The sequence below is a fragment of the Pectinophora gossypiella genome, chromosome 6 (assembly GCF_024362695.1).
Source record: "Pectinophora gossypiella chromosome 6, ilPecGoss1.1, whole genome shotgun sequence".
Taxonomy (NCBI): domain Eukaryota; kingdom Metazoa; phylum Arthropoda; class Insecta; order Lepidoptera; family Gelechiidae; genus Pectinophora; species Pectinophora gossypiella.
In genome coordinates, this window is record NC_065409.1 from 7,078,744 (window position 1) to 7,103,934 (window position 25,191).

General features: G+C 37.5%; 1 protein-coding gene across 1 annotated transcript in view; it reads left to right on the plus strand.

Moving 5' to 3' along the window:
* Window positions 1-2,457: 2,457 nt before the first annotated feature.
* Window positions 2,458-25,191, plus strand: part of LOC126367256 (BMP-binding endothelial regulator protein-like) — a 50,187-nt gene continuing 27,453 nt past the window's right edge. The window contains exons 1-2 of the mRNA XM_050010674.1: window positions 2,458-2,787; window positions 18,289-18,460. Of these exons, the coding sequence (XP_049866631.1) occupies window positions 18,370-18,460 (91 nt within the window). The 5' untranslated portion in view covers window positions 2,458-2,787; window positions 18,289-18,369. The remainder of the gene's footprint in view (window positions 2,788-18,288; window positions 18,461-25,191) is intronic.

Here is a 25,191-nt window from a genome sequence, read left to right on the forward strand (position 1 = left end):
CATTCGCAAAAGGCGTAGCTTAGATATTTGAAAGCGAGCGAGCTTTAATACACGTAACCGTAGCAAAAGTTTTTGCGAAGTAAATTAAACGACACTTAGTCGATAACAAACATAACATAACATCACGCCTGTATTGTTTTAAGTTTACGCGGTTATTATCATAATTAAAACACATAATAACGGGTTCTTACCGCGTTTAAATGGGGATATAGAAAATTATGGATCTACCTACTCCACTCCAATCTCATCAGTCATCCCGTGATCATGGCACTTGCAACAGTGTCGAAATATCGGGAGTCTCATATCCCCATTTAAACGCGGTAAGAACCCGTTATTATGTGTTTTAATTATCACGCCTGTATCTCCGAAGGGATAGACAAAGGTGTATACACCATCGTTATATTATAATAATATTATAATATGTATTACTCTTAGCCAGCTTTGTTTAAGTCCTTTGTAATACTGGGCACAGATCCCGAAAACTTATAATCATCGTTTACATTTAAGTAACCACCTTTAACTAAAACTCTGAGTCTCTAAAACATTTAAATACACACTTGGGTGGCACCGGGATTGGGAATAACCCGGGCAGAAAGCGGATCCGCCGCTCCGCACGCCCCCATTTCAATAGGGGCAAAATTTTCCATGCCGGAGTGAAGCCGTTGACGCGTCCGTTGAGCTTTATCTAAGATTATCTTCAGATATACAAAATCCACTTATTAACTACAGCCAGTTATAACATTAATTAATTACAAACGCAATATAGGAAAAACCACAGATAAAACCGCGACAGACTGATGGGGTATTGTTATGTCAAATCGTAGATAATGAACAATTAACTTGATTACGATACTTGGTAATTAAGTAATTTTATACTTTAATAACTTAACTTTAAGCCTATAATAGGGCCCGTGCCCCAGCAGTGGGGACGTTAATGGGCTGACGATGATGATGAAGCCTATAATAACTAGCTTATGAAAATTAAGGAGTTAAATTGCGACAGTGTGTTACTTGGACTGCCTTGTACTAAGAGAGTTTTCCGGGAAAATGGGAAAAACGCGGATTTTGCATAAAACCGCAAACAAAAACGACTTTCGTTTTCCCGGCTTTGTGTATATCAAACATATAAAAAGACTTCAATTATTTAAATCTTAATTACTTATATGTATCTAAAAAAGTTATATTAGCCGTTCCTAGTAAGTGAAATTCGGTGGTTTCTGCCTACCCTCAAGGGAAATAGGCGCAATATTATGTACGTATGTATAAATTATTTACCTGTTTTTGGAATCTACAAAAGTAATATGAAATCTTTCATTTTTAAACTGAGAAGATAGATTTAATTCTAGATAGATAATAATAACTCTAAGTTATTTTCGGTCGGTCCTGTCAAATCTTCAGGTTAGGTAAGCGGACCCTGTGAAAACGGGATAATGCTAGGCAGATGATGATGATGCCTATTTTCGGCTGAAGTTAGGTCATGTTATATGACTATGGCCATTATTACAATCCTTCTATAACATTTAAGTTCGTTTAAGTATAAGCATTTAACTTTGACCACATAGCCTCCAAACTACCTACAAGGGTGGTGCACCAGATCGCAGAATCACATTATTATCATAATGAATGTTTGTGTGATAACGTCGGGTAACTAAACAAAATAAACTATGTCCATTGCAGTGTGTGGTCCCTCCCTATCTAATTGGAGTAAGTAGTGCATCGGCCACGAATGCACGATGCGGTTGCATTGTGCGCCACTGGAGATGACGTCACAACCATTCCAAATATGATTTGTATAGGTATTGTATAATTTACTCAGTTAACTTAAATAGCCTCTTCATATGTCCCACTGCTGGGCACAGGTTTCCCCCTCTATCAACCGGATGGAGCACAGTCCACCATTCTGCTCCAGTGCGAGGTGATGGAGGTATTTTGGGCTACTATCCTGAGAGCACAGAATCATCATACTTTTTCGGGCAATCAGATGATTCAAGACTGCAATGTCCTGTCCAAACGAAAGGCACAAAGTGTCTCCATCGGGAACCCAGATCTCCAGCTCGTGAGCCCAACGCTCCCGCTACTAAACCACAAAGGCTGATCTAACATTTTGTTAAAGTAATTTAATACCAATGGCATTAAATTTGTTTAACTATGGAAGCTGAACTAGTAAAGTAACGTAACTCAGATAGAACTTCTTGAATAGACTTGTCTGATGTCTTGTTGACATGCCTAACACTTTCATGAGGTGTATGTACTTTGCCATATTTGTAGCTTTGCCAATTCCAGTAAGGATGACGGGTGACGGGTAGGTAAGCGTCTATGTATGTAGTGACAGCATAAGAGTAAGGAGTGTAGTGTGGTGATCGGCCGGTCGGAGGACTGTGGAGGCTGCTGGAACAGGTCGCGGTGGCGGAGCGCGGCGGCGGCGCACGCGCGGGGCAGAGCGCCGGCCGCCGGCTGACCGGCTCGCACTCGCCACAAGCCACTCAGTGCGCGCGCCGCTCGACGCCTCCACGCCTCGCCTCGCTCGCTCAACCTCGCCGCCTGCCGCCTCGCCGCACGCTGAGGCAAACGCACGAGTGCGAGCTCCCGATAACCCTTTCCAATTACTCAAGTTTCCAACTGCAGTTCCCAAAATTAAACCCACAACCCCCAATACAACCACGGTCCGCGAACAAATAAAACATCCCCATAAGTGCCAGTTTTCGTAACTTAACAACTTTCCGAGTGCATCGCGAGTGAAGTTATTTTTTGACGGTACTGGAGATACATTGCGATCTGAATACTAAGGTAAGTTTGCAAAATATTTGACACTTTAAATAAGTATGTTTGTTATGGCTTCGAAATATTTAAACCGCAAGTTGAGTTAGAAAGTTAGTTGGACACCAAAGAACGAGTTAAAGCTACTCGTACTCGTATTTTAAGTGCGCAACTAGTGTTGTAGATGTAACCTCGCAGTAAAGCTAGTTAAATTACGAGATTTGTCAGATATATTTACATATCTCCATTCATAATAAGGCAAATGCGTGACGAACGGACACATTTTCCTCAATTATTTTACATTGCTAAAGGAGTGAGAAAAGCGAGTGACAATCATGATTGAAAATCGGTGACCTTAAAAAGCGGGCCTAAAAATATTCTTAACATGTTGTATTAACATTTAAATTCCTAGTACAAATAACACACATGTAAATGACACGCGATAGGTACCGAAACCAGTAAATGATGTGGTAACCCTCATATGATATTCATCTACTATACTTGAAACGACATAGCATTGCCCAAGTTGAAATCGCATAAATTTAGAAAGTTCCTATATGTGAAGGAACATACATAGATAAAGGCTTATCTAACTTATGAGCTTACTTGTTTCTAAGCAATTTGATCAAATCATCATTATTATTTAATTGCTTATCTCTAACTTAAACTTGACTTAAAATAATTTATTTACTTTTTATTCTAAAAGTATTCAATTTATTCGACAAGAGACAGATTAACATATTTAAACATAAACTAAGTTTCATTGAGCAATCAAAATATATTGTAGTTTTTTTTTCATAAGAAATATCAATCACAATGCCGGCGGCTGGAGACTGCTAACCCTGTAGGGTGTACTCCATTTCAATCCATTTTTATTAATTACTTACTTACCAACCTTTTTATTTTTTTTTATAAACTATAAGGTAGCTTATACTGTGCTTTTAATAAGCAAGTACTACAGGTATAGGTATACTAAATAATATTAAAACTATCCGTGAAAAAATACGTATAGTATTTACTTGTTTGTTACATTGAAATTGTTATAAACAATTTTGAATGGTTTTGTATTTTCATAAAGTGCTTAATTTATGTAATGTATGTCTCTAAACCATAAAATAATAAAAAATTTCACGAAAATAATATCTTGAAGAAAACTTCAAGATACAACAGTACCATGAAGATTTTCTTAAGTAAATCCGTCCTTTCTAAATAAACAGTCAAAAGTTGAACTTATTATGAAATTTTGGGCTCTCTTTACCCCAGTAGGGATAAGATATATTATTTATGTAGATACTCACATGTGTAACTTTTAAAACTGTTTATAAAATGAGAATAAAAGTACTCTTTATAAAATGGTCTGTCCTATTAACGGAGAAAATAAAATTGACTAATTAAATAATAATAATATTGGCTTCAGCACCAAGCACGGTTAAAAGTCCGGGACTCCAATCCAGGCCCGAGGTATGTATATACAAGTAACAATAGTAGGTAGATAATTCAATAATTATAAGTAGGTACCTATCCAACTAAACAATTAATCAATAGTTTCACCATTTTGCACCATTATGTCCTCAACAAAGAAATACTAGTTTAAATATATAGTTTAACCTATTTCAGGGATGACTAATAAGCAGTAAAAGTACATTCATTCGGGACCGGAGTGATGTTTCATAGTTTTCAGCTGAACTGTGACTCAGCAATCGTTCACCCGGGTGAGGACTGTCACGCAAATGTTATAGGGAATAACACGCCCATTTTAGTAATTCCGGAATTTCCGATTCCGGATTCAATTTTATCCGGAAACTGGTGGAATGATTGTATTTTTTCTGGGTAATCGGCTTAGTGTGTATAGGTACATAAATAAACTTTTATCTTATCTGAAATACGGTGTTTATTGGCGACCCAGGGGTACCTCATTAAAAATATGTTGTAGTTATGCAATTAATTATGTTTTAATATTACCGGATCAAACAAAAATGTATTATGAGATTATCTCATACTTATTTTGCTTTTATAACAGCAGGTACAATTCTAAATCCTGACCTAAGATAACAGGAAATAAATCAATACCTATACCGTTTAAGAAATCAATACATTTTAATACCTATCTGCGTAGGTAATTTTCATCTTCATTTACTAAGTAGATAATGTATATGCACAAACCGCAGATAAAAATTATTAAAATTAAATATGAAGACAGTTATTAATAGTTAAAATTATTTTTATATGCGTGTAAAATATAATACCAGCCCGTATTGAGCAACACTACACTACGTCTACGATGAAATAATGATCTGAAAACGCGTGTAAACAAAATCGATTATTTATTACACAATATGGTCTGTCCGGATCCGGGACGCATCTAATTCTGTCATCTAATTATGTGCACCAAGATTACAATAAAAACACAACATACCATCACACTTGCATTCCCGAAGGTGTAGCCAAAGGTGTATAGTTTCGACACCAACTCCCCGCTAGCTGTATAAGTCCCATGTAATAGGGGACGAGCAATATACAAAACAATACAAAAATATGTTTTGTGCACTCAAATAATGTAACATTTACAATAAGACTTACTTATGTAAGAACAGGGCAATTCGTTCATGTTTTATGGGTGTATCCATCCTAATTATTAAGCAAAAAAACTAATACTTTATATTCAGAATAAATCCAAATCACAGTGATTTATCCGCATTGCGACAAGAGGTAGGGTATTTAATTAACAGTGTAAACCTAAGATAACCTTTAAGCTTTGAGATAAAGTCTGGGAGAGTACATCGGCAATTTCACTGAAAGTCAGTGTTTCTCACAGCCAACTTACTGGTGGCTAATTAAACCCTCCTCTTACATCGCTTCGGTTGAGCCACGCATACGTAAAAGCCTAGGCTCAGTTCTCACTGGGATAGGCTGCCTATCTGGCTAACAAAATCACTGTGGACTTTTTAAATATTTACACTACTTTGTGGCAGGTTGTTACACGTCAATGAAACCTATAATAAAATATATGTATAAAATACAAATTAATAATCTAATTGACAAGACACGTATGACCTATCCCAAAATCCAGAAATTATAATCATAGTCATATTAATTCCCAAATAATACTATAAATTGTATTCCCTAGATTTTTATCGTGTATGTGTTTTCCCCCTTCGAATTTGCATGTGCTTGTAGGCTCTCTGAAGCGATGTAGTAAGGTGTAGGGTCTACTTCCTCGTGCACCACGCAATTAGTACCCAGAAGATATTTACGAGCTTCGTGTCACGAAAACGTCTGGAAATCCTAGTAAACTCAGGAATTTTAGTTGGACACTTAACTCTGACTCCGATATATACGCCTTTGAGCTGTAATGACTTTCGCGTTTCAGATAATTCTAATTTACTTGTAACTGTCTATACCGTATACAGAATAACGTACCTATGCTGCACTGTTTTCTTGGAGTAAAAAGCCGTTTATTGGTACTGGTACAGGTGCTGTGTTCAAGCCATATTACTAAAACAGTTTCTAAAGATGTGCTATAGATCTATCTATGTAGTAGGTATTTCCTATGTTGAAGAATTTTCTTTATCGTCGTATCTTTCAGATCTTAAATTTTTGTGCTTTTCTTTGTATTAAAACATTTGAGTGTGTTTGACCACGAACTACGATACCGCATTTGACGTTAGGTTACAACGTAGATAGTATAACTAAATCATGAACATGACAATGTAAAGGTGTAGGAACTTTTGTAGAATGAATGATATTGCACAATTTTAATGAATAATATCAAATGGATTACACACATTGCGTCATATTATTTATTAGACATGTACATACATGTTCTTAATTGTTCATTGTAAAAAACATAATTAGGTAGGTAGGTTCCTATTTACATGAAACATGCGTAGCGGAAATTTTAATAAGACAACATACCCACGTAACTTAAAGGTTTGCATAAAAGGTCTATTTTTATATTACGTGGGAGAACGTGTGTTAGGCACTTACCTATTTCATCATCCTCCTGCCCTTATCCCACTCTAGGTGGGGTCGGCACAACATGTATTCCTCTTCCATTCGTTTCTGTAAGTCGTCATCGCGGTACTCATACCTTTCCCACATATATCCTTTTTTAGACAATCCATCCACACTCACCTACACACCAACACTATCAGGCACTTACCTACTTATTTAAGTAACTAAAATATTTCAATACCTATTGGTATTTTTTGTCAAAGTCAAGCAGAGCAAAGTAAGCAAACAAACAGTCAAACAATGAACGCAAACCATGACGTCACTACAGTTAGGTATACTTAATCTTTTCGTATTATTTTAATCCTAAAATATCCTATAATCTATTAAAATATTTTGGGTTTTCCAAAAGCCTCAGCAATCGATTTCGATTAACAATATGCAATCAAATATATTTAATATTTATTATCAATAATTGCGTCAGTGGAGTGCCCTACTAAGTCATGTATGTCAAGTATGAAATACATACGAAATCTCGTAACTTGTACAATAATTTGAAGAATTCCTTTATCAGATGTACGAGGAAACGATTATATTCTATATCTTAATTGCCTCTTGATTATCGCATACCAATAATGTCACTCATAAATCCTTGTTTGTGACGTAATGGACGATAACATTCTTTAAGAAACAGGTAAGTGTTTACTACAAATAAATCAGTTCATCGAATTTGTGCTTGTTTTAAAATGTGTCATTATTATCTTTTGTTTATTTACTTATCCAACAATTGATACTCTACTAGCGACTTAACATTTTCATTTTTTCTCGAAAGGAAAACGGAACGCTTGTATTGCCATTTTGTTGACCGTTCGTCTGTCCGTCAAGGCCCTTTTCCTCGGGAATGCGTGGAGAAGTTGAAATTTAACATATAATATTTAACCTGTGGTCCGTTGAAGCTGTAAAAAACCAAGCTTCTTCATCAACTCTATGCAAAGATTATGCCGTTTAAGCCTCTTTTCTAACACTTATGGAGTAGTTTCCATAGATTTAGAATCATTATGGTGTTGTAGCATAAGTAAAGGAAAAATCTGAAAATCTTGTTGTTACATGTTTTTTTTTTTGCGGCTAACATATTTGCAGTTGGTAAACTAGTCGCGACCTATGTCGATGTACTTAGACTTTTTTTAACTGTAAGTACCTCAGAATAACAGATTAGGTACAATTCTATTGTGACATTTGTGTTATTGTTTATATGTTACAAATGTAACAAATTGTACAAAGGTGAATGTTGTCTAGTGATAATATAACGATAGTTATTTATCGTACCTATTTGATTAATCTGATAACAATTCGTTACCTGCCGACACTTTCTTTATATTGAATTGAGTTGAGTCATTTATCTGAACTGGACTGCTATAGAACAATTACCTACATGATAAGCTTTATTATTCATAACCTATATCATGAATGATCATAATGATGAGGGAACGGTTTACTTCGTCCAGTGGCTTGAGCGTTCGGCACACGATCCGGAGGTCCCGGGTTCATATCCCGGTGGAGACATATCACGAATATCACTTTGTAATCCCTAGTTTGGTGAGGACATTACAGGCTGATCGCCAGATTGTCCGTAAGTAAAATGATCCGTGCTTCGGAAGGCACGTTAAGCCGTTGGTCCCACTTACTGATGCAAGTTAGTAGTCGTTACATGAGCCATGTCAGAGGTCTTTGGTGGCTCATTAGTAACCCTGACACAAGGGTTGATGGGGTTGGTAATCCACCTCACAACCTGTGGGTTGCGATAGAAGGTAATGATGAGGGACAAGCCGGTAAGAAAACGAAAGACATTTTCTTACAATAATAAGTAGGTACCTAATTAGGCTACAAGAGAAGTATATTTGCATGAACTTGTAAAATGCATGCATTGGAATGCGTAACTATGTACCTACTCAGGGATGTCCCGTTCCCATCATTATTGAATGTACTTAAAGTAACAAACAATCAAAGTATGTCTAGAATGTAAAGATAAACAGTTTTGCCTAATAAGAAAGGCGAGGGATTGTAGGTAAAAAGGATTTGAAAGAAGCAGTGGTTGCAAAGGATCTTTCTTGAAGATACTTTGCAGGGGTACTCGTATCTCTTGTTGATGTTATGAGTTATCATACATCGGGGGTACAGCAGTAAGGAGGTCAGCTGGTAGTAATTCATTTTATTTAATTACTTAACTTGAATGGGCCGGCGACCCCGCTATCGCGCTGGCTTCGTTTACGTTTGCGATGTTGCACAACAAGTTAGTTGCGAGATATTTGCTTGGAAAAGCCACGCGGTGTTTTTGATACTGTAGGCATATGCATCAAGTTGATATCTTGTCCTAAAGGGTTTCTAGATTAGCTTAGATCAGGTGATAAATGCGCTTAATGTTTAAACTTATCATTTTACTGCGAGTGAAAAGTTTCATAACCATCGTAATATTGTCAGAGCACAGACAGCAGATGTATAATGTGGGATATAGAAATAACACGGGATATATTTTAAATATCTTTACTCCTTTTATTTTACACACTCCTTTGTGCTAATTCCTGTAAATACCATCTACTTTTATTTTAAGTTATATCTGTCATTTTCTTATCCGCCGAAAAGGAAAGGGACGGGTAATCGACAAGCATAAAAATGGAACACACGTCAATTTTAAGCACAAATCTAAACCAACCGTCTAAAAATTTTACATCAGTCAATAACCCGACACAGTTAAGTAGACTGCACGTCAAACGGATTGCATACCAGCGACGTACCTTTTTGATTCGCCCGGGTTATTCATTCATTTACTCATTCTTCCTAAAATTAAGAGCTGTGAATCGCCGTCCCTTTCCTTTTCGACGGATATGAAAATGACGGATATAACTTAAAATAAAATTAGGCGGTGTCTGCAGGAATCAGGGCCCTTATATTTTACCCAAATCAATGCACCATCGACTCGCCTCTCTTACTTAAAAAAAAACTGCCTTACGTCCCATTCATTAACCATCCTCCTTCCATACCATAAACAATCAAATTCCCATACATATACATATATGTTATTAAGAGTATATATAATTAGTGACAATAGTTGTCCAGGAACTACGTGATCATCATCATTGACACCTATTATGGGCTAACCTTATTATTTTGTCCGGGTGGCAAATTACTGGGCATAAAAAAACTGAATCCGTCAAAACGATAAGAAAAAGATCCCAAATATTCCGGTATCGACGAAAATGAATCCCGGGTATTTCGGGACTAAAAAGGGCCGAGATCTCGGAATTTACTCCAATTGTAGTGTGTTTTCGTGGAATTATGCTACTCAAATATCCCCACTTTAGTAATTTATTAGGTGTGCTTGGTTATAGTCACGTTATCTCTTCTTTTACCAGGCGATATTATGCTAAAATAAAAAAATACATTCCGGTCATACACTACATGTAGGTCCTTTGCTACTTATCGTTATATAAAAAAAAACCGTGTGTATTTACAATCGCGGGCCGTGATTCGGCGTCGGCGACACACGGGCTGCGTAGGCGCGTATCACGAGGTCGCGCGCTCACCCCGCTATCGCCACTCAGCCTCATACATCTGCTAACTATTAATAATTCAGCCTCTCTATCAACTATTGTCCCACATCGCTAGCACCTTCGTGTTGTACCGGGTGAGAGCCTTCAGCGCTCCCCATTTGTCCGGCCAAGTAGTTAATGCCATCTGCGGCAAATCTACAATAAGTCACGTCAAAAAAAAAAAAAAAAAAAAAAAAAGTGTTTATTGCTAGGAAGTTCTTTGGATTGTGTCGAAGATAAGTAAGATAAGTAATTGAAACACACACAGACTGACCACCTGATTGTCTGAAAGTAAGACGATCCGTGCTTCGGAAGGCACGTTAAGCCGTTGGTCCCGGTCACTATTTACGTGAGTAATCGTTACATGAGCCATGTCAGGGGCCTTTGGCGGCTCAATAATAACCCTGACACCAGGGTTGATGAGGTTGGTATTCCACCTCACAACTCACACGATAAGAAGAAGTAATTGAAATAACTTCACAGTTGACAGTTTTACGCTGTTGGTTATCCGGTAATTTTACATGAAAGGACTTCTAATATTAGGTATGTTATATATGTACAAAACTCATCCCCACAGCCACAAGTGATTGAAAGACAACTTGCAGCCACTAACATGGATTATGAACCGTATGGTGAAAGCATCGACCATTATAATGGTCCATCGTGATAAAAATGAGACAATTTCTATGTCGGTACTTACGACATGCCCTAAAATAATTTTCCAGCAGTTGTACACGTTATATGTCTTTTATTTGCTCCGAGACCAGCATAGAAGCAATACGGTTGTCAATGTGTACGTCGGTTTTGATATAGCGTTAAAACGAAAGCTTCTCCGTCTTTTGAAACAATAATATTACCTAAATGAATACTTACCTACTTATTGCGTTTGTAAATTGAAGCGCAATTGATAGAGTTATGTAAAGATCCGCACAATCAGTGTGCTCAATCTTCAGTCTTAAGGCTGAAAAGTGCATTACAACACTCGTTGTTTGACTACTGTATCTGGTTTAGAAGAAATGAGGATATTATTATAATTTTTAGGAGATAAAAGTTGATTTCGGATCAAGCTGTGCTTTATTTTTATAAATAATATAAGTTGATCTAAAATAACTAAAGTAGTAGTAGTAGTAACTGGCGTATAGATTAGTCATAATATAGAATAAGTTGTAGAACTCCCATTCTTATTAAATTCAATATGAATAAATTGTTATATAAGTAAACAGGTATACATGAAGACAGGTTATATGCCTACCTTTGTATACATTAGCCAGCCAGGTAGGTGGTAGGCGTGTGGAGGTACGGGGCGTGGCGTGAACCACCCCTTACGAGGAATGCACCGCCACCAGTTACTTTCACCAATCACCACCTAATGCTTTAACATTTCAATCGTTTTAAGTTCATAACAGGTACAGTCCACCCCTCAAGTTCCGTAACACGGTTTGTCGCCGTCACTTCGTAGATATTAGTGTATCTTGCCATCTAGCATTATGGTGCGCATTCTGCATTTTCATGATGGGTTGTATTTGTAAAATTTATACGAAGAAAAGAACTTAGTTTTTAATGTCTCGGAATAGATATAAATAGGTGTATGAATAGGTAAAGACATTACAGGCTGATCACCTGATTGTCCGAAAGTAAGACGATCCGTGCTTCGGAAGACACGTTAAGCCGCTGGTCCCGGTTACCTATTACTTACCGATGTAAGTCAGGAGCCTTTGGCGCCGCAATAGTAACCTTGACACCAGGGTTGATGAGGTTGGTAATCCACCTCACAACCCACACGGTAGAAGAAGAAGAAGATACGCTTCTCCCTGCTAAGTGTACAGCAAGCCTTAATAGCCATGTTTTGAGGCTGTTAATTCAATTACCAGCCGTCTTGGGGCCGCAGTCAGCTCAATGGCACTCATTGTTGTCGCGCCACAATCGAATCTTTAATGTTTTACTTTAGACATAATAATGTACGTGTTTCGAGGTTCAGACGACCAGTCTAGACGGCTGGGTACGTCGACTAAGTCTGTATCAGTCTTGCTAAATTGAACGTAAGTACTTATACTTGTTTATACAATTTATGTCATCGTTACTAGTCACAGGCACAGACATTCATAGATTTCAATGATTTTCACTGTCACAGTTGACTCGACCATTACAGACGGCGATACCTCTCACGTTGGCTTACAGAAAGCTCGGTGAAGCGTAGATCATCTTGTGATGGTTGTACTTTTGACAACCTACTAATAAATGTTTTTGTGTCAATATTAATCCATTCCCTGCAGTGATAGAAGCTGCAGTTTAATTTCCCTCTCTCTCTTTTATCTTAAAGTTCAGTAGCAGCAAGGACTTAGTATCTATAGAATTAACCTTTACGGATAAATAACAGGTTAAGTTACAACCAAATCTTTCTAAAAATACTATAAAAACCTACAAATCCTGACAAATTATCATTAAAACGAAAATGTCTATTTCTGTACTCAATTTCGTATGAGGAATATAACAAAGACAAACAGTGCAAGGAAATACCGGTTCGCACTTAAGCACGGCCCGAATTTATCTCAGCAAACACAACGCAATTACGGATTCACCTTCAATATTTACCGGAGATAAATCGCGGCACAGTGGCAGACGATAATCGCTATACTACGTATACTTAGCACCACCTTGCCACATTATACATTCGGTGTCTGCACAATTGAATGCCTTAAATAATCGATCGAACCGGCTTACCGAAAACTTTATAAAAGCGACAATTATCAATCAAACTGTCATATTTCTGGTTTCAAAGGTGGACTCCTATCTACCTCTCAACTTGTCAGATTTACAACTCGTCAGTCAACTTGTCATTATATAAGCCTGTAAATATTCCAGATGATGGATATACTTTCTTTTCTTTGGATTTACTAAGCCATACATAATTTCAGGTTTGCCGCAAGATTTTCCCGTTCGTTCAATAATGGGTAGTCATGCTGCTCTGTGTACACTATGAACCAGCTTATTTCGCTGTAATCGTCAAGTCATCATAGGGTATTAAGTTATTTTGCTTGCTTATTGAATGTCGCTTCCGCAGTGCAATGTGCAAGTACGCGACTGTATTGCGGAGCATCCTGGAGGTGGTCCGCCCCTGCCGATCGTCGAACTTACTCAGAAAAAACCTGATCTTGTTTCGCTCAAAGTACAGTTATCCGCGGAGCATTAAGTAATCGGAGCCGAGAGCGACGAGATAAAGTTGCGCACGCGTGAAATATATCCGAACGTTTTTATTGCGACCGCGTTCCGCTGCCGGACTGGTATGCGTTGTCTCTGTGCCGAAGAAATTCTGTCGGCGAGTGGTTTGCCTCACGACGACCTTGCCGCGCACGCAGCGGCCGCCTCCCCGCGGCCCGCGCCGCTGCGCCTGCGCAGCGTAGCCTCCGTGAAAGTAGGTGACGCCGCGCGCCCGCCGCACCGCCGCCCGCCGGTCGGCTGCCCCGTCTTCACACTCGCATGCGACTTTCGGGCCCTACGTCCAATTTAATGCGGCTTTCTAAATTACACACTTACATGGCATTCGATACCTAATAAATATGCAGACTTGTACTGGCGTAAATTGCATCGAAATAAATGATCCGCGATCTCCATAGCACTTGTAATAACACTCTTGGAAATAAATTGCTCGTGTAATTTTATCAAAGTGGAGCTTGTAGTTGACTTATTGGGCATGTAGGTAATCGACTGGCTTGATTACTCTAAATGAATTCTTAATTAATTATTATCGTCGAAGTTTTCATTAGTGAGAACACGTTTTCTGTGTAGAGTTACAGTTACAGACATAAGTACATTTGAGCTGAACGTAACTTTAGTCAATAATAATATATTTTATAATTAAAGTATCTGATATCGTAAGTACTTACATATTTAATATTTAATATAAATTATAAATATCAGATACTTTTTGTTGTAGGAATATAAACACAGCTCTATGCCACTGAATGAAAGTTCTATTAAAACTTTTTAATCCAGGTTTTGCAAGTTCGTTTTTCATAATAATAAATAATCAATAAACAAACAAGGAACTCAAATATTGCAACTGTCGAAAGGGTACGCAGAAATGAAACAATAAGTTTTGCATTCGTCGCAGTATGTAGTTTATCAATAGCTTGCCCAACGGGTTCGAGGAACGTCGTCAACCTGAGCCCTTATGTCGAATGCTTACCCGGCACCGGCCTTCCGAGTGTTCCGAGATAGCTGCCGCAGCCCACTGACAGACTTTCTTCAGACCAGTCATTCATTGTAGTCATTTGATAACAGTTGTTCCCGATGACTTCAAGCCAGGTTCGTACATTTCTTTCTTCATTTCTAACTAGCAGTCGCTTGCGATTTCGCCTGCTACATATCTTTATTCTGATGTAGAAGCTGTGTTGCCCACTGTGAAATTTCTTCAAAATCTTATCTGTAGTTTTTGCGTGAAAGAGTTACAAACATCCTCACAGGATTTCGCGATTGTAGGTAGTCAATAGGATTTTAATTACAATAAAATTGTATATTTGTTGAACAGAACTTTGTCATTTTCTAAGTCATAACAAAGATAATTGTTTTAATAGCTACAAAGTCAAGAAACTATAATTGAAATCGCGGACTTTGGACTGCAAAGGTTATTTATCTACAAATATGATAAATGAAATCAATCAACTAAGTATACCTACTTTAGATGAGCCTAATAACATTCCAACGGCTCCATAGGTACCTAACAGACGGGCAGATAAACAAAACGCTACGCTACATTAATAATGATTAATGCAAGATCAATTGTACGCAGTCATTACACAAATAACATAGGTATTCGATAACATTGCATAACTTGGCTAATAGTATATTTTTTGTTGCGTTTTTATATCAATATAGTTTTTGTTGGTTCCATTGTCTGTGCGGATATTTTCTCGATTAACAACGAGCTGATTGACACGTGGTGGTAAAAAATAAAACAATGCTGGTGGTGTTGGGCGCTGGCTACCGCGCGTTATCCGCGCATCTCGCGCCCGCGCCGCCTGAGCGTGCGCTCCTATTGTCTCTACTACTTATAAAAAAACACATTTACAATTAAACTTCAATAATGCTATCAATCATGACGTGTAGTGCCCCTTGCTACCGGGAAGAAATAATTAAACGTTGTCACGTCGATAGCTAATGTGCCACTTCGTGCTCTACAATAAGAAAAGCTTAAGAGTTCCAATTACTTTTTTTTGAGAGTTCTTAATAGACGCATTACAGAGGAGGATCTGAAACCGGAACTAGCAGAGTTGTCAATATCGTCGACGCGGCGTGGCTGCGCCCGCGCCGTTCGTGTGCCGCGTCCTCGTGTTAACGCACTTAATATGAACCACTTTTTGCTCCACTCTGATATTATTAATGAATAAATGCTATATGTCCGAGTACCGGAGGTCAATGTTCGCGAGGAATGTTGTAAAAAATGCGTTAAGGACGCCAGTTCGGCATCTATCAACTATAGAATCGACGTTCTGCTACTCTCATAGTCATCGATTCTCTGATTAGCTTTAAGTATATAATTAACAAGCTATGATCCGATTATCGTATCAAAACATTTACCTCCTACTTCGAGTTCCTATGAGCACCGTTGTTATTGCCATTATCAGTCCGTGCGCGTTGTAGTAATTGGTTGGTACACGTAATTCGATTGCTTATTTGCTTCAAATACTAGAAACAATGAAACTTTTTTATTGTTAAGAATTTATTGTTATTAGTCAACATCGAGATACTTAATATCTTTATTGAAATGTTAAATTGTCATAAACACTATCACGTACTAGAGTAGTGGGTGTGACGTCATAGTGCAGATAAATCACTCATTCATAGTAAGTGCATTTTCGATTCACGTTACAAGTATGTTATCATTCCGGATCTACATAGCGTAATCAGTTTGGGAAATACGTATGTGTGGTATTAAAAGACAGGTTCGCCTCATCTAATCGTTAACAGATGTACTTAACAGAAAAACCTAAAGATTTTATTTAAAAGTCAATCAGTAAATCATAAATGTTTATTTATAAAATCTTTTCATGTTTAGTGTCGAATATTTGCTACTATTCCCTGAATTATTGTTGATATTTTGGTTGAAGTACAGTCATGAGCAATATAATGTACCCACTTTAGGACTCTGTCGCACTAACATATTTGACATTTAGTGAGACTTACAGGTCAATTTGTCAAAAAAGTTAATGTGACATGGTACCAAAGTGTATACATATATTAATGCTTGTGACCGTACCTAGTCAGAAACATCTATTTTTGTGTGTACTTATAATACAATAACGTGTTACTTTAAACTACGCAATTCTCTTTTAAAGTATTATAGCATCACACCTGTGCCCTCGAAGGGGTAAGCAGAGGTGTGTAGTTTAAACACTTCGCCAGCAGTAATTCTTTAGTTACCTTGTAAAACATGTCTGAATGTTATTTTGTTACTGGTCAGGGGTCGCGCAGGCGCATCGAAAGCCCCGTTCCTCTCGCATCCTGATCTATCAATCACTCTCGTATCTGGGTCGCCTCAGCAAAAACTCGCAATAAATACATTACTTATCACTTGATTATTTGGAGTCCAATGACTCTTCACGACACGTACCATGTGCCATGTTTTTGCCGATCGAACGCACGTTGCGATGATGTATAATTTTAATAATTTTGTTACAAAGTAAGTATATCCAACTTTAGTTCAACTTGTATGAAATCTGGCTGAATGAACTGTAAAATATGCATTTCGTATCTATTCAATGAGAGGATTACAATGCAAGCGGATTTTCCCTGTTTTGTAGTTTCAGTGAGGTATGTAGGTACCTATCTATTATTTGAATTCGTACAGGATTTTCTCGTGACACTTCATATTCAACACCATCGTAAAATGAGTTATTTATTATTGACGTTGTTCTATATGATGTGTTTATCTGTTTCTTTGTTAAGATAATTTTGCGCGTCACGATTCTTATGTAGGTGACGTTGGTGGACTTACACACAGTCTTAACACGGCCAGTTAACTCGTAAGATAACGTAAGGTGCATTTCTATTGAGGCAACATAAGCGTAACAAAGCTGGTACACGGTATGAACAGCAGAGACACAACACAACACGAACTGGTCTAACAGAAAACTCCGTGACATGTACGTGCTTGGTTCATCTTGCGATGGATGTACCTCTGACTACCCCATTAGGATATAGTCGTGAAGTCGTGTTATGTTAGTATGAACATCTATAGAAAATAAGGTTTTATAAAGCTGCGTACAGATGTGGCAAATGCGCCGCCACACGTGGGCATTTAATGAAACTGTTAAAGAGGCGCACCCCACATGTCTGCGTTGCGGTGTCTTTGCGTCAAAAAAAATGCAAACACTCTTGATGATACAGTGCGGGATAAAAATAGGAAAATCAAAGTTTTTTATGACCCAACTATGGTTGAAAGAAAGTCACCGAAATATATGACATTTTCGGGGCATTGACAATGCAGTTTTTATTTATGTCGCGTGTCGTCCCGTCAAGCAACATGGTAGCAGAATCTATTTAAGTACTTACTGCCACATGGTTTACATTAACACATACACTCATGAAGAATCGTTAGGAACACCTGCTCAACTACTTAGTAGGCGTGTTGATGGGCATCATGATACATTAGAATGTTTTCTTTTTATCCCAAACTTTTCGCGACTGAAAATGTGATATTGAAGTGAGCTCCCGAAGAATGCGTCGAGGCAAACCTGTTTAGGTTTTGTGATGTTTAGCACTCTGTTACTGTGGTGTTCCTTTATAATAAACGTTTCTTTCTTTAACCTGAAAATTTGACAGGTCCGGTTTATTACAGAAGCGACTGCCTGTCTGACCTTCCAACCCGCGATGGGAAAACCAGACTAATACAGGTTAGGTCACATACCTGCATTTCTCGGGAATGTGGGTTTCCTCACGATGTTTGTAAACCAGTGTACGTGTACAAAAAAAAATGATTTTTATGTTGTTGCAGGTGTTGCGCACGAGTAGCGCTGTGCGAGGGTGTGATGGTGTGCGCGCGGCGCGGCGGGCGGGCGCGCGAGTAGCCGCGACCATGCGCGGGCCGCGCGCGCCCGCCGCCGCCTGCTTGCTCGCGCTCGCCGCCGCGCTCACACACCACGCCGTGCTAGCTACCACTGCCCTCAGTAAGTACCTGCTGTCTCTCTATACTATGTTCTTATGTCTTTGATAGGACACCTTAATTGCTGTTGGAAATAAAAAAAACAAATATAAAACAAGTAGATGAAGGGAAGGAAGAATCGTAACCATTTGCGCTGACCCTATAGGTAGACCTAAAAATAAAAGATGATAAAAAGGGAAACACTTACTGATCAGCTTTCTTCTATTCCTCTCACTAGGCCTGGTTTCTATTGACAGCACAAGCAGCAGCACACAATTATAAATTAACGAACGGCCTCCGTGGTCTAGTGGTTTGAGTGTTGGGCTCACGATCCGGAGGGCCCAGGTTCAAATCCCGATGGGGACAAAAATCACTTTGTGATCCCTAGTTCGGTTAGGACATTACAAGCTGATCACATGATTGTCCGAAAGTAAGATGATCCGTGCTTCGGAAGGTATGTTAAGCTGTTGGTCCCGGTTACTACTTACATAGTCAGGGTTGATGGTGGCAGAGTTGATGGGGTTGGTAATCCACCTCACAACCCACATGATAGAAGGAGAACAATTATAAATCGAATGCTGCTGGATTATTAGTTAAGACTTACGCGGCGCGAGTAACCGCGACCGTGCTCTCACATTAATATAGGCCAACTTAAACTGGACACGACGAACTCCACCGTCTAAACAATTTCATTTGGTAGAAACTTATTATAATATATAAAAAAAATCTCTAAGTATGTATTATTTTATTGCGAACTTGTTGAATAATAACAATGTATTATGTTTGGATGTGTGACATAGCATGTTGATGACTTATTAGATTGAATAACATTTTATTCGTTTTCCGCTATAAAAGACATCAACGCGAGCAAATTGTAATAAAGCTAGAATTTCGCTATTAAATTTTCATTGCACGTGTAAGACAACTTTGTAAGTCGGTGTTATGGTGTACTCGACGAGTGTATCGATTTCATTACGAGCTGTAAGTTTCACAAGGCTTACAATGAGCGAGGCACCACACCGGTTACACAAGTTACATGCTTGGCGACAATTCTTCAGTTGCGAAACTGAGGGCCAGTTCCCACATAGATCACTCGCTCACTCACTCGCGCGAGTAGCTCGCCCCCCTCTAAGAATGCACTACATATTAACATACGCGCTTAACTCCGTAAGTACCTATCTACTATGTTAACTATTATGGACAGTCACATACAAAGTTAACGAATTTACTTTGTTGAAGAGCTTTTATTCTTTTTCGTCCAATTTTTGTCTCAACATTGGCAGCATTGATAAATCAAAGTATTTTTCTAACCCAAGTATTATACGTATAAATATAATAGTTTCCAAATATTGTTTCAGTCAGCAAATATGTGTCTAACAATACGTACATGGTTAGTGTAACGACTCCTTACTTACATGGTCTGATGTAAGTAAGTAGTCGTTTTGCGGCTCAATAATAACTCTGACACCAGGGTTGGTGAGGTTGGTAATCCACCACACGATAGAAAACGTAGAAGCACATGGTTTGTCAGTTTCCTTGCTTTGAAGATCCTAATTACAGCAGTCGCTTAGTTGGGTCCATGGGTGAATATAAACGCATCTTATGACTTTTAAAATATGTTAATACAAAAAAATGCACAGGTTTTTGCCCCCGAATGTACCTGGTACCGCTATGTTATCATTCAATGTCAAATTAAACACTGAACTTGTCATTGTCGGACGTCAAAGGCGAATTTATTAAAGTAAAAAAAAAGCTTGACGTCAGGTGTACCTGCAAATTACACTTCGTAACAACTGTTATTAGTTTGTAACAAACCGTGATCGTAAGAGCAGACAAATAAGGAAGCAATCACACGACGTTAGTGTTAGTCATGATCCGGTACCTGCGATCTCCCGAGCCATCTAGCCAGCCAGTAGCGGGAGCAACTTTCTAAAAATTATCCTCGTCTAGTGCCCATTAACGAAATGGCCGATAAACGTGGAACTTATAACCACTTTATGGATATTTCACAGTCTTTAATACACTAAAACGCCGCAATCAGAGTGCGTGTAAAGTGTTCGAAGTACCGTATGTTCGCGGGATTTGCATAATTTCTTGTCACTTGCTGGAATAATATCATTTAGCGGAATATTTAATGGAATATTACTTCAGAGTGGTTATCGGCTGACGAGGAAGTATGCGGGCGAGTAGTAACTACGTCTGTTGTATATCACGTTAACAATGAACTCTATGCTAGAGACATACAGATTGTTTTTATGGAATTCAATCATACCAGTTATATTTATGTCATTGTCAGGGGTATTCTACTATGTTTATTTGTTTACATACAAATAAACAAAGTTCAACTTTCAAGACAAATAATATAAGTACGAAAAATGGATTTTGGTAAAGGTATGTTATGTACGAGTACATAGAATTCCCAGTTATCGATAGGAGAACATTTAAACGGACGTCATGCAATCATAATATGAATGACCAACAGCAGCAACGCGTGAAAACATTTAAACAACATTAACGTAATACGTATACACTTCGCACAAAAAATAATATGTTTATATTGCCATTCCTGGAAAGGAAAAGTCCTTCCATGCAATTTATGAGATTTCCTACTTTAGTAAAGAATAGCAGGAAGCAGCCATAAGGCTTATGAGATTAATAATTCTTTTATGTTGTACTTAAGTGTTATTCGAAAAAGTATATTTACTTAATTTGATTCCTTTTATTTAATATGTTTTATTTCTTTCGAGTTAATTCCATCCACTACAGATAACTAGGCTTTGGCGGGCATTTCATCCTTATGTTGTGCTATCCGCACTAAACGTTTCGCCTCTTATTTTTTTATGCGAACGACAAAGGATTTGTACTGTCTGTCGTCGACTGTTGTTCCAACTCGACCACATCACTGTAGACCACATTGTCATTTACCATCAGGTGAGATTGTGGTCAAACACGAGCCTATATTATTTATAGCCTATATAACCATATATTATATGTATAACCATATATTAATATATGTATACCAAAAAAATAAAGAAAGAAGAATAGAAAGTGAGAAAAGAAAATGCGGGTTCTGGTGTATAGTTTTACTTGTGAAGGAAAATTAAAAGACGTTTCCTAAAAGGAGAGGTATTAATGTAACTTAGGTGTACATTTTCAATGTCACACGTCCGTTGACATTGGTACACGATTAAAATTATTATCTCGGGTAGGTGTCGCTTATCGGGATCTTATTGGAAGAAGGACATTCGTGTCCCGCATTCAAATCCTAACCAGCACCATATATTATTATGCTACTATAACTATGGACTTTTATATGTGTATATTTATGGGGTGTGGGGAACCCATATCTTGTATCCTTAAGTATAAACCTGCATGATGTGTGCGTGATAGACTGATATCAGAGTAAGTACTTATTGGATGCATATCGGAACCATTTTTCTGCAATATACAAGGAAATTATGCGCCGATCCCATATAAATTGAACAGTGGCAGAATGTTGGTGAAGAAGAGAAGACCGAGCTCATTACGGATATTGAAGTCAGTTTTAGGCTATTTATATACGTTCTGTCCCTATGTATACATCTATTCCTACGTCACATGTTCAAATCCAACAATATAAATTCTCTAATTTGTTAATTTAAAATTCCACGTATTATTTATAAATTCGTTTACCTTGAGAAGCCGTTGCTACGACGATAAAACCTATAGTGAAGCGTAAATGCGGCTTGTCTTCTAACGGAGAAGGTACAATTTCGTTCATTAAAGAGAAATCCGCCGTTAGCAACTCATCTAATAATATATTGATTGTGTGATTTATTGACAATCCCAAACGTAATATAAACACATGATAATAAATTCCTCCGAACGCGAAGTCAATTAAGAAAATGTGTAATTAATCTGTCATTCAAATAAATACGGATGGAAGTATTAGCAGACATTCAGACAAACATTGGTTAGGAATGTTTTGGTATAGCACTACGGAGATGAACAAACATTAATTTCGAAAATATTTACGTGATTAGACCTCGTGCTACAGTTCACAGGGTGCTTGTTTTATATAACACGGAAATGAACATGTCAATTTATATAAAATCTAAATATAATATAAAATCTTGTCACTCGTTTTACGACGAATATTTGGATACTTACCTATATAAGCTTCGATTCTTGCATTACATTCTAAAGAAGTATCACAACAACTCATGATTCCGACTAGGTACCCCAGGGATTATGTTTGGGCGTCACATTTTATCTATTTGGGTAAGTATATAGGTCAATGCCTTGCCTTATTTCACCATCATGCCATTTAGTTTGATTTGAAAATATATATATATCTCACTTCCCGCGCAATAAACGTCAATTTGTTCGCGTAGTAAAAGTATCAATGTCAATTACAATTGAAGACATAAAACAGACAATTATTAACTGGTCATAATACATTGCGAAGCGGTAGTACGAGTACATTATTTATACACTCTAAAAAAAAGTAAATAATGGGCTTATGAAAAAACTTAGCTTGATATATTATATCACTGAAGGCTGTATAAGGCCGAGTAAGTAGCAAATGCCGTCGGAAGCAACTCTAGAATAAGTTGTATAAAAAACTCTGCATAATTTAATGTCTATATTTAGCCTATGTGTAGTATGCGTTGTATAGTGGCGCCCAAAATGTCTACATAAAAGAATGCGGATCCATGACTTTAAATCAAGGTAAATGGTCAGTGTTGGGCGCGTGTCATCTCACGCGACATAACATACTCGTAGCATTAATTATTGTTGTGGTTTCTCCGTGACTTATTCAAATGGACTTTGGGTTCTTAGTTTTCCTCCACACGTCTTTTCTTTTTATGTGTTGTAAATTTTTATTGTTTATTTATAATAATTAGAAATATAATGATTTGTTATCTTATTATTTTTAACACGTAGTTTAGCAATCGCGGGCGGGTATGTCACTAAGGAAGTTTGTGTCAAGGTCTGTTTATGAAATAAATAGGTACTTAAGTAACTTACATAGCTACATGAAGTCATGCCCTTAACCTGTATATTGGAGAGGTGGTGAGGCGGGCAAGACTATCACGTTAAAAGATACGGTGTTTTGATTACGTTAAAACATGCTCGAAATTAGCATGTTTGGATTGACAATCAGCGTGGACATTCGAAGCATTTTTCTTTCGTCCTCTTTGTAGAGTACTAACGAGAACAGATAAAACTTTTCAAGAAAATCGATTCGAAATATTAATATTCCGAATGCGTTCTGTTGCAGTCATTAAGCGCACTATCACACGTTTTTGTTTCCCCAGCTGTCAGTATCGTGTGGTCAGGTAGTTAATAAAGACTTCATCACATACCTAGACCTTATTCAGACACTAAAGTTGTCGAAGAATTTATAACTACACTTCAGTAAAATAAAAGAAATAAAAGTGTATTTTTAATTGTCTAACTTGTGATTGTACTGTTAGTTGAACACAGGGTTTTATGCAAAGGATGAAGGATAAAACACGAATGAATGGTATTTTGCTAGTGTGATGGATGTAGTAGGTACCTATACTAAATAACTTGAGAAAGAATTATTTATTTACTTATATTTTTGTCGTGAAATGAAATTTATGAAATTTTGAAATTTTTCTTTTCCAATTCAGAGGAGAAGTATTCCAATTGAATAATATACCCAATCGAGTAAAATCTCACGAGTAAAATATTTACGAGAGATTGCAACACTGGCCGGAATTAAAAATACGTACTTAAAAAGAAAAATGTTTGTAGGCGGGAGATCGTTTTTTTGGGTTGGGAGATGGAGGGACTTATATTATGCTTAAACATATCTGATTGTCAAAGTAGAGGAAAATTATATATGTTATAAAATTATGGAAGGTGAGTTTTATTATATTTATAAGTAGACTTTATAACATGTATGGCCAAAAGTTTGCAAAGAATTTAATTCTCACTTTCAAAACTTACTGTAGAAACTGCTATTGCAATAAGGGTACTGCCGTACTGGTACTAGCAATGTATTCGTAGGCACAAGCTTAAGATACAAACGTACAGCTTGTTACTATAGAACTAAAACCCTATCATTAATTTTGAAGCGAGTCGTTTCGAAGAATAGAATTAGTGTCAATGTATAATTTAGTGGTGCGGATTCGTGATAGTTTAACGAGTGAGTATAGCGGCGTAGCGGTGGTATAGTGTATATACATGCGGTATATAGGATGGTTCCCACGCACATTGCTCCGCGCTGCACGGCCTCCGCAAGTCGACCGTTGGTCTGCAAGTATCACAGACAATTCACTCGCTCGACTTTGCATAAAACGTTAAAATGCAAGTACACATTATGTTTTTTTTAGTTATAAACTATTTTGGTCACTCTTACATCAATTCACCTTTAACGTGGAAATATTTGACCCGTGTTCTAATTTTAGCATTAAAACCCAATACGTAAAATAGCTCTCTAAGTAAAGACATTTATTTGCATGGGATTCAAACATAGCTGGCACGGAGTATGTGAATGTACTATACACCTGTGCCTACCCCTTCGGGGTTACAGGCGTGGTACTATTTCATTTTATTACAATTCTTGCGTTGTCTTGTCTATTTTGTTTCATAGTTTGTAGCAAATATATTGCGAGCGAATATTATTAAAAGAGGTTTGGCACATTGTTGTGTTTATAAAAACAGAGTTTGCTGCGTATACTGATTGCTGTGGCCAATACAGTGTGTTTGTTAGTGAGTTAACATCAAATGGAATTTTCCGTTGTA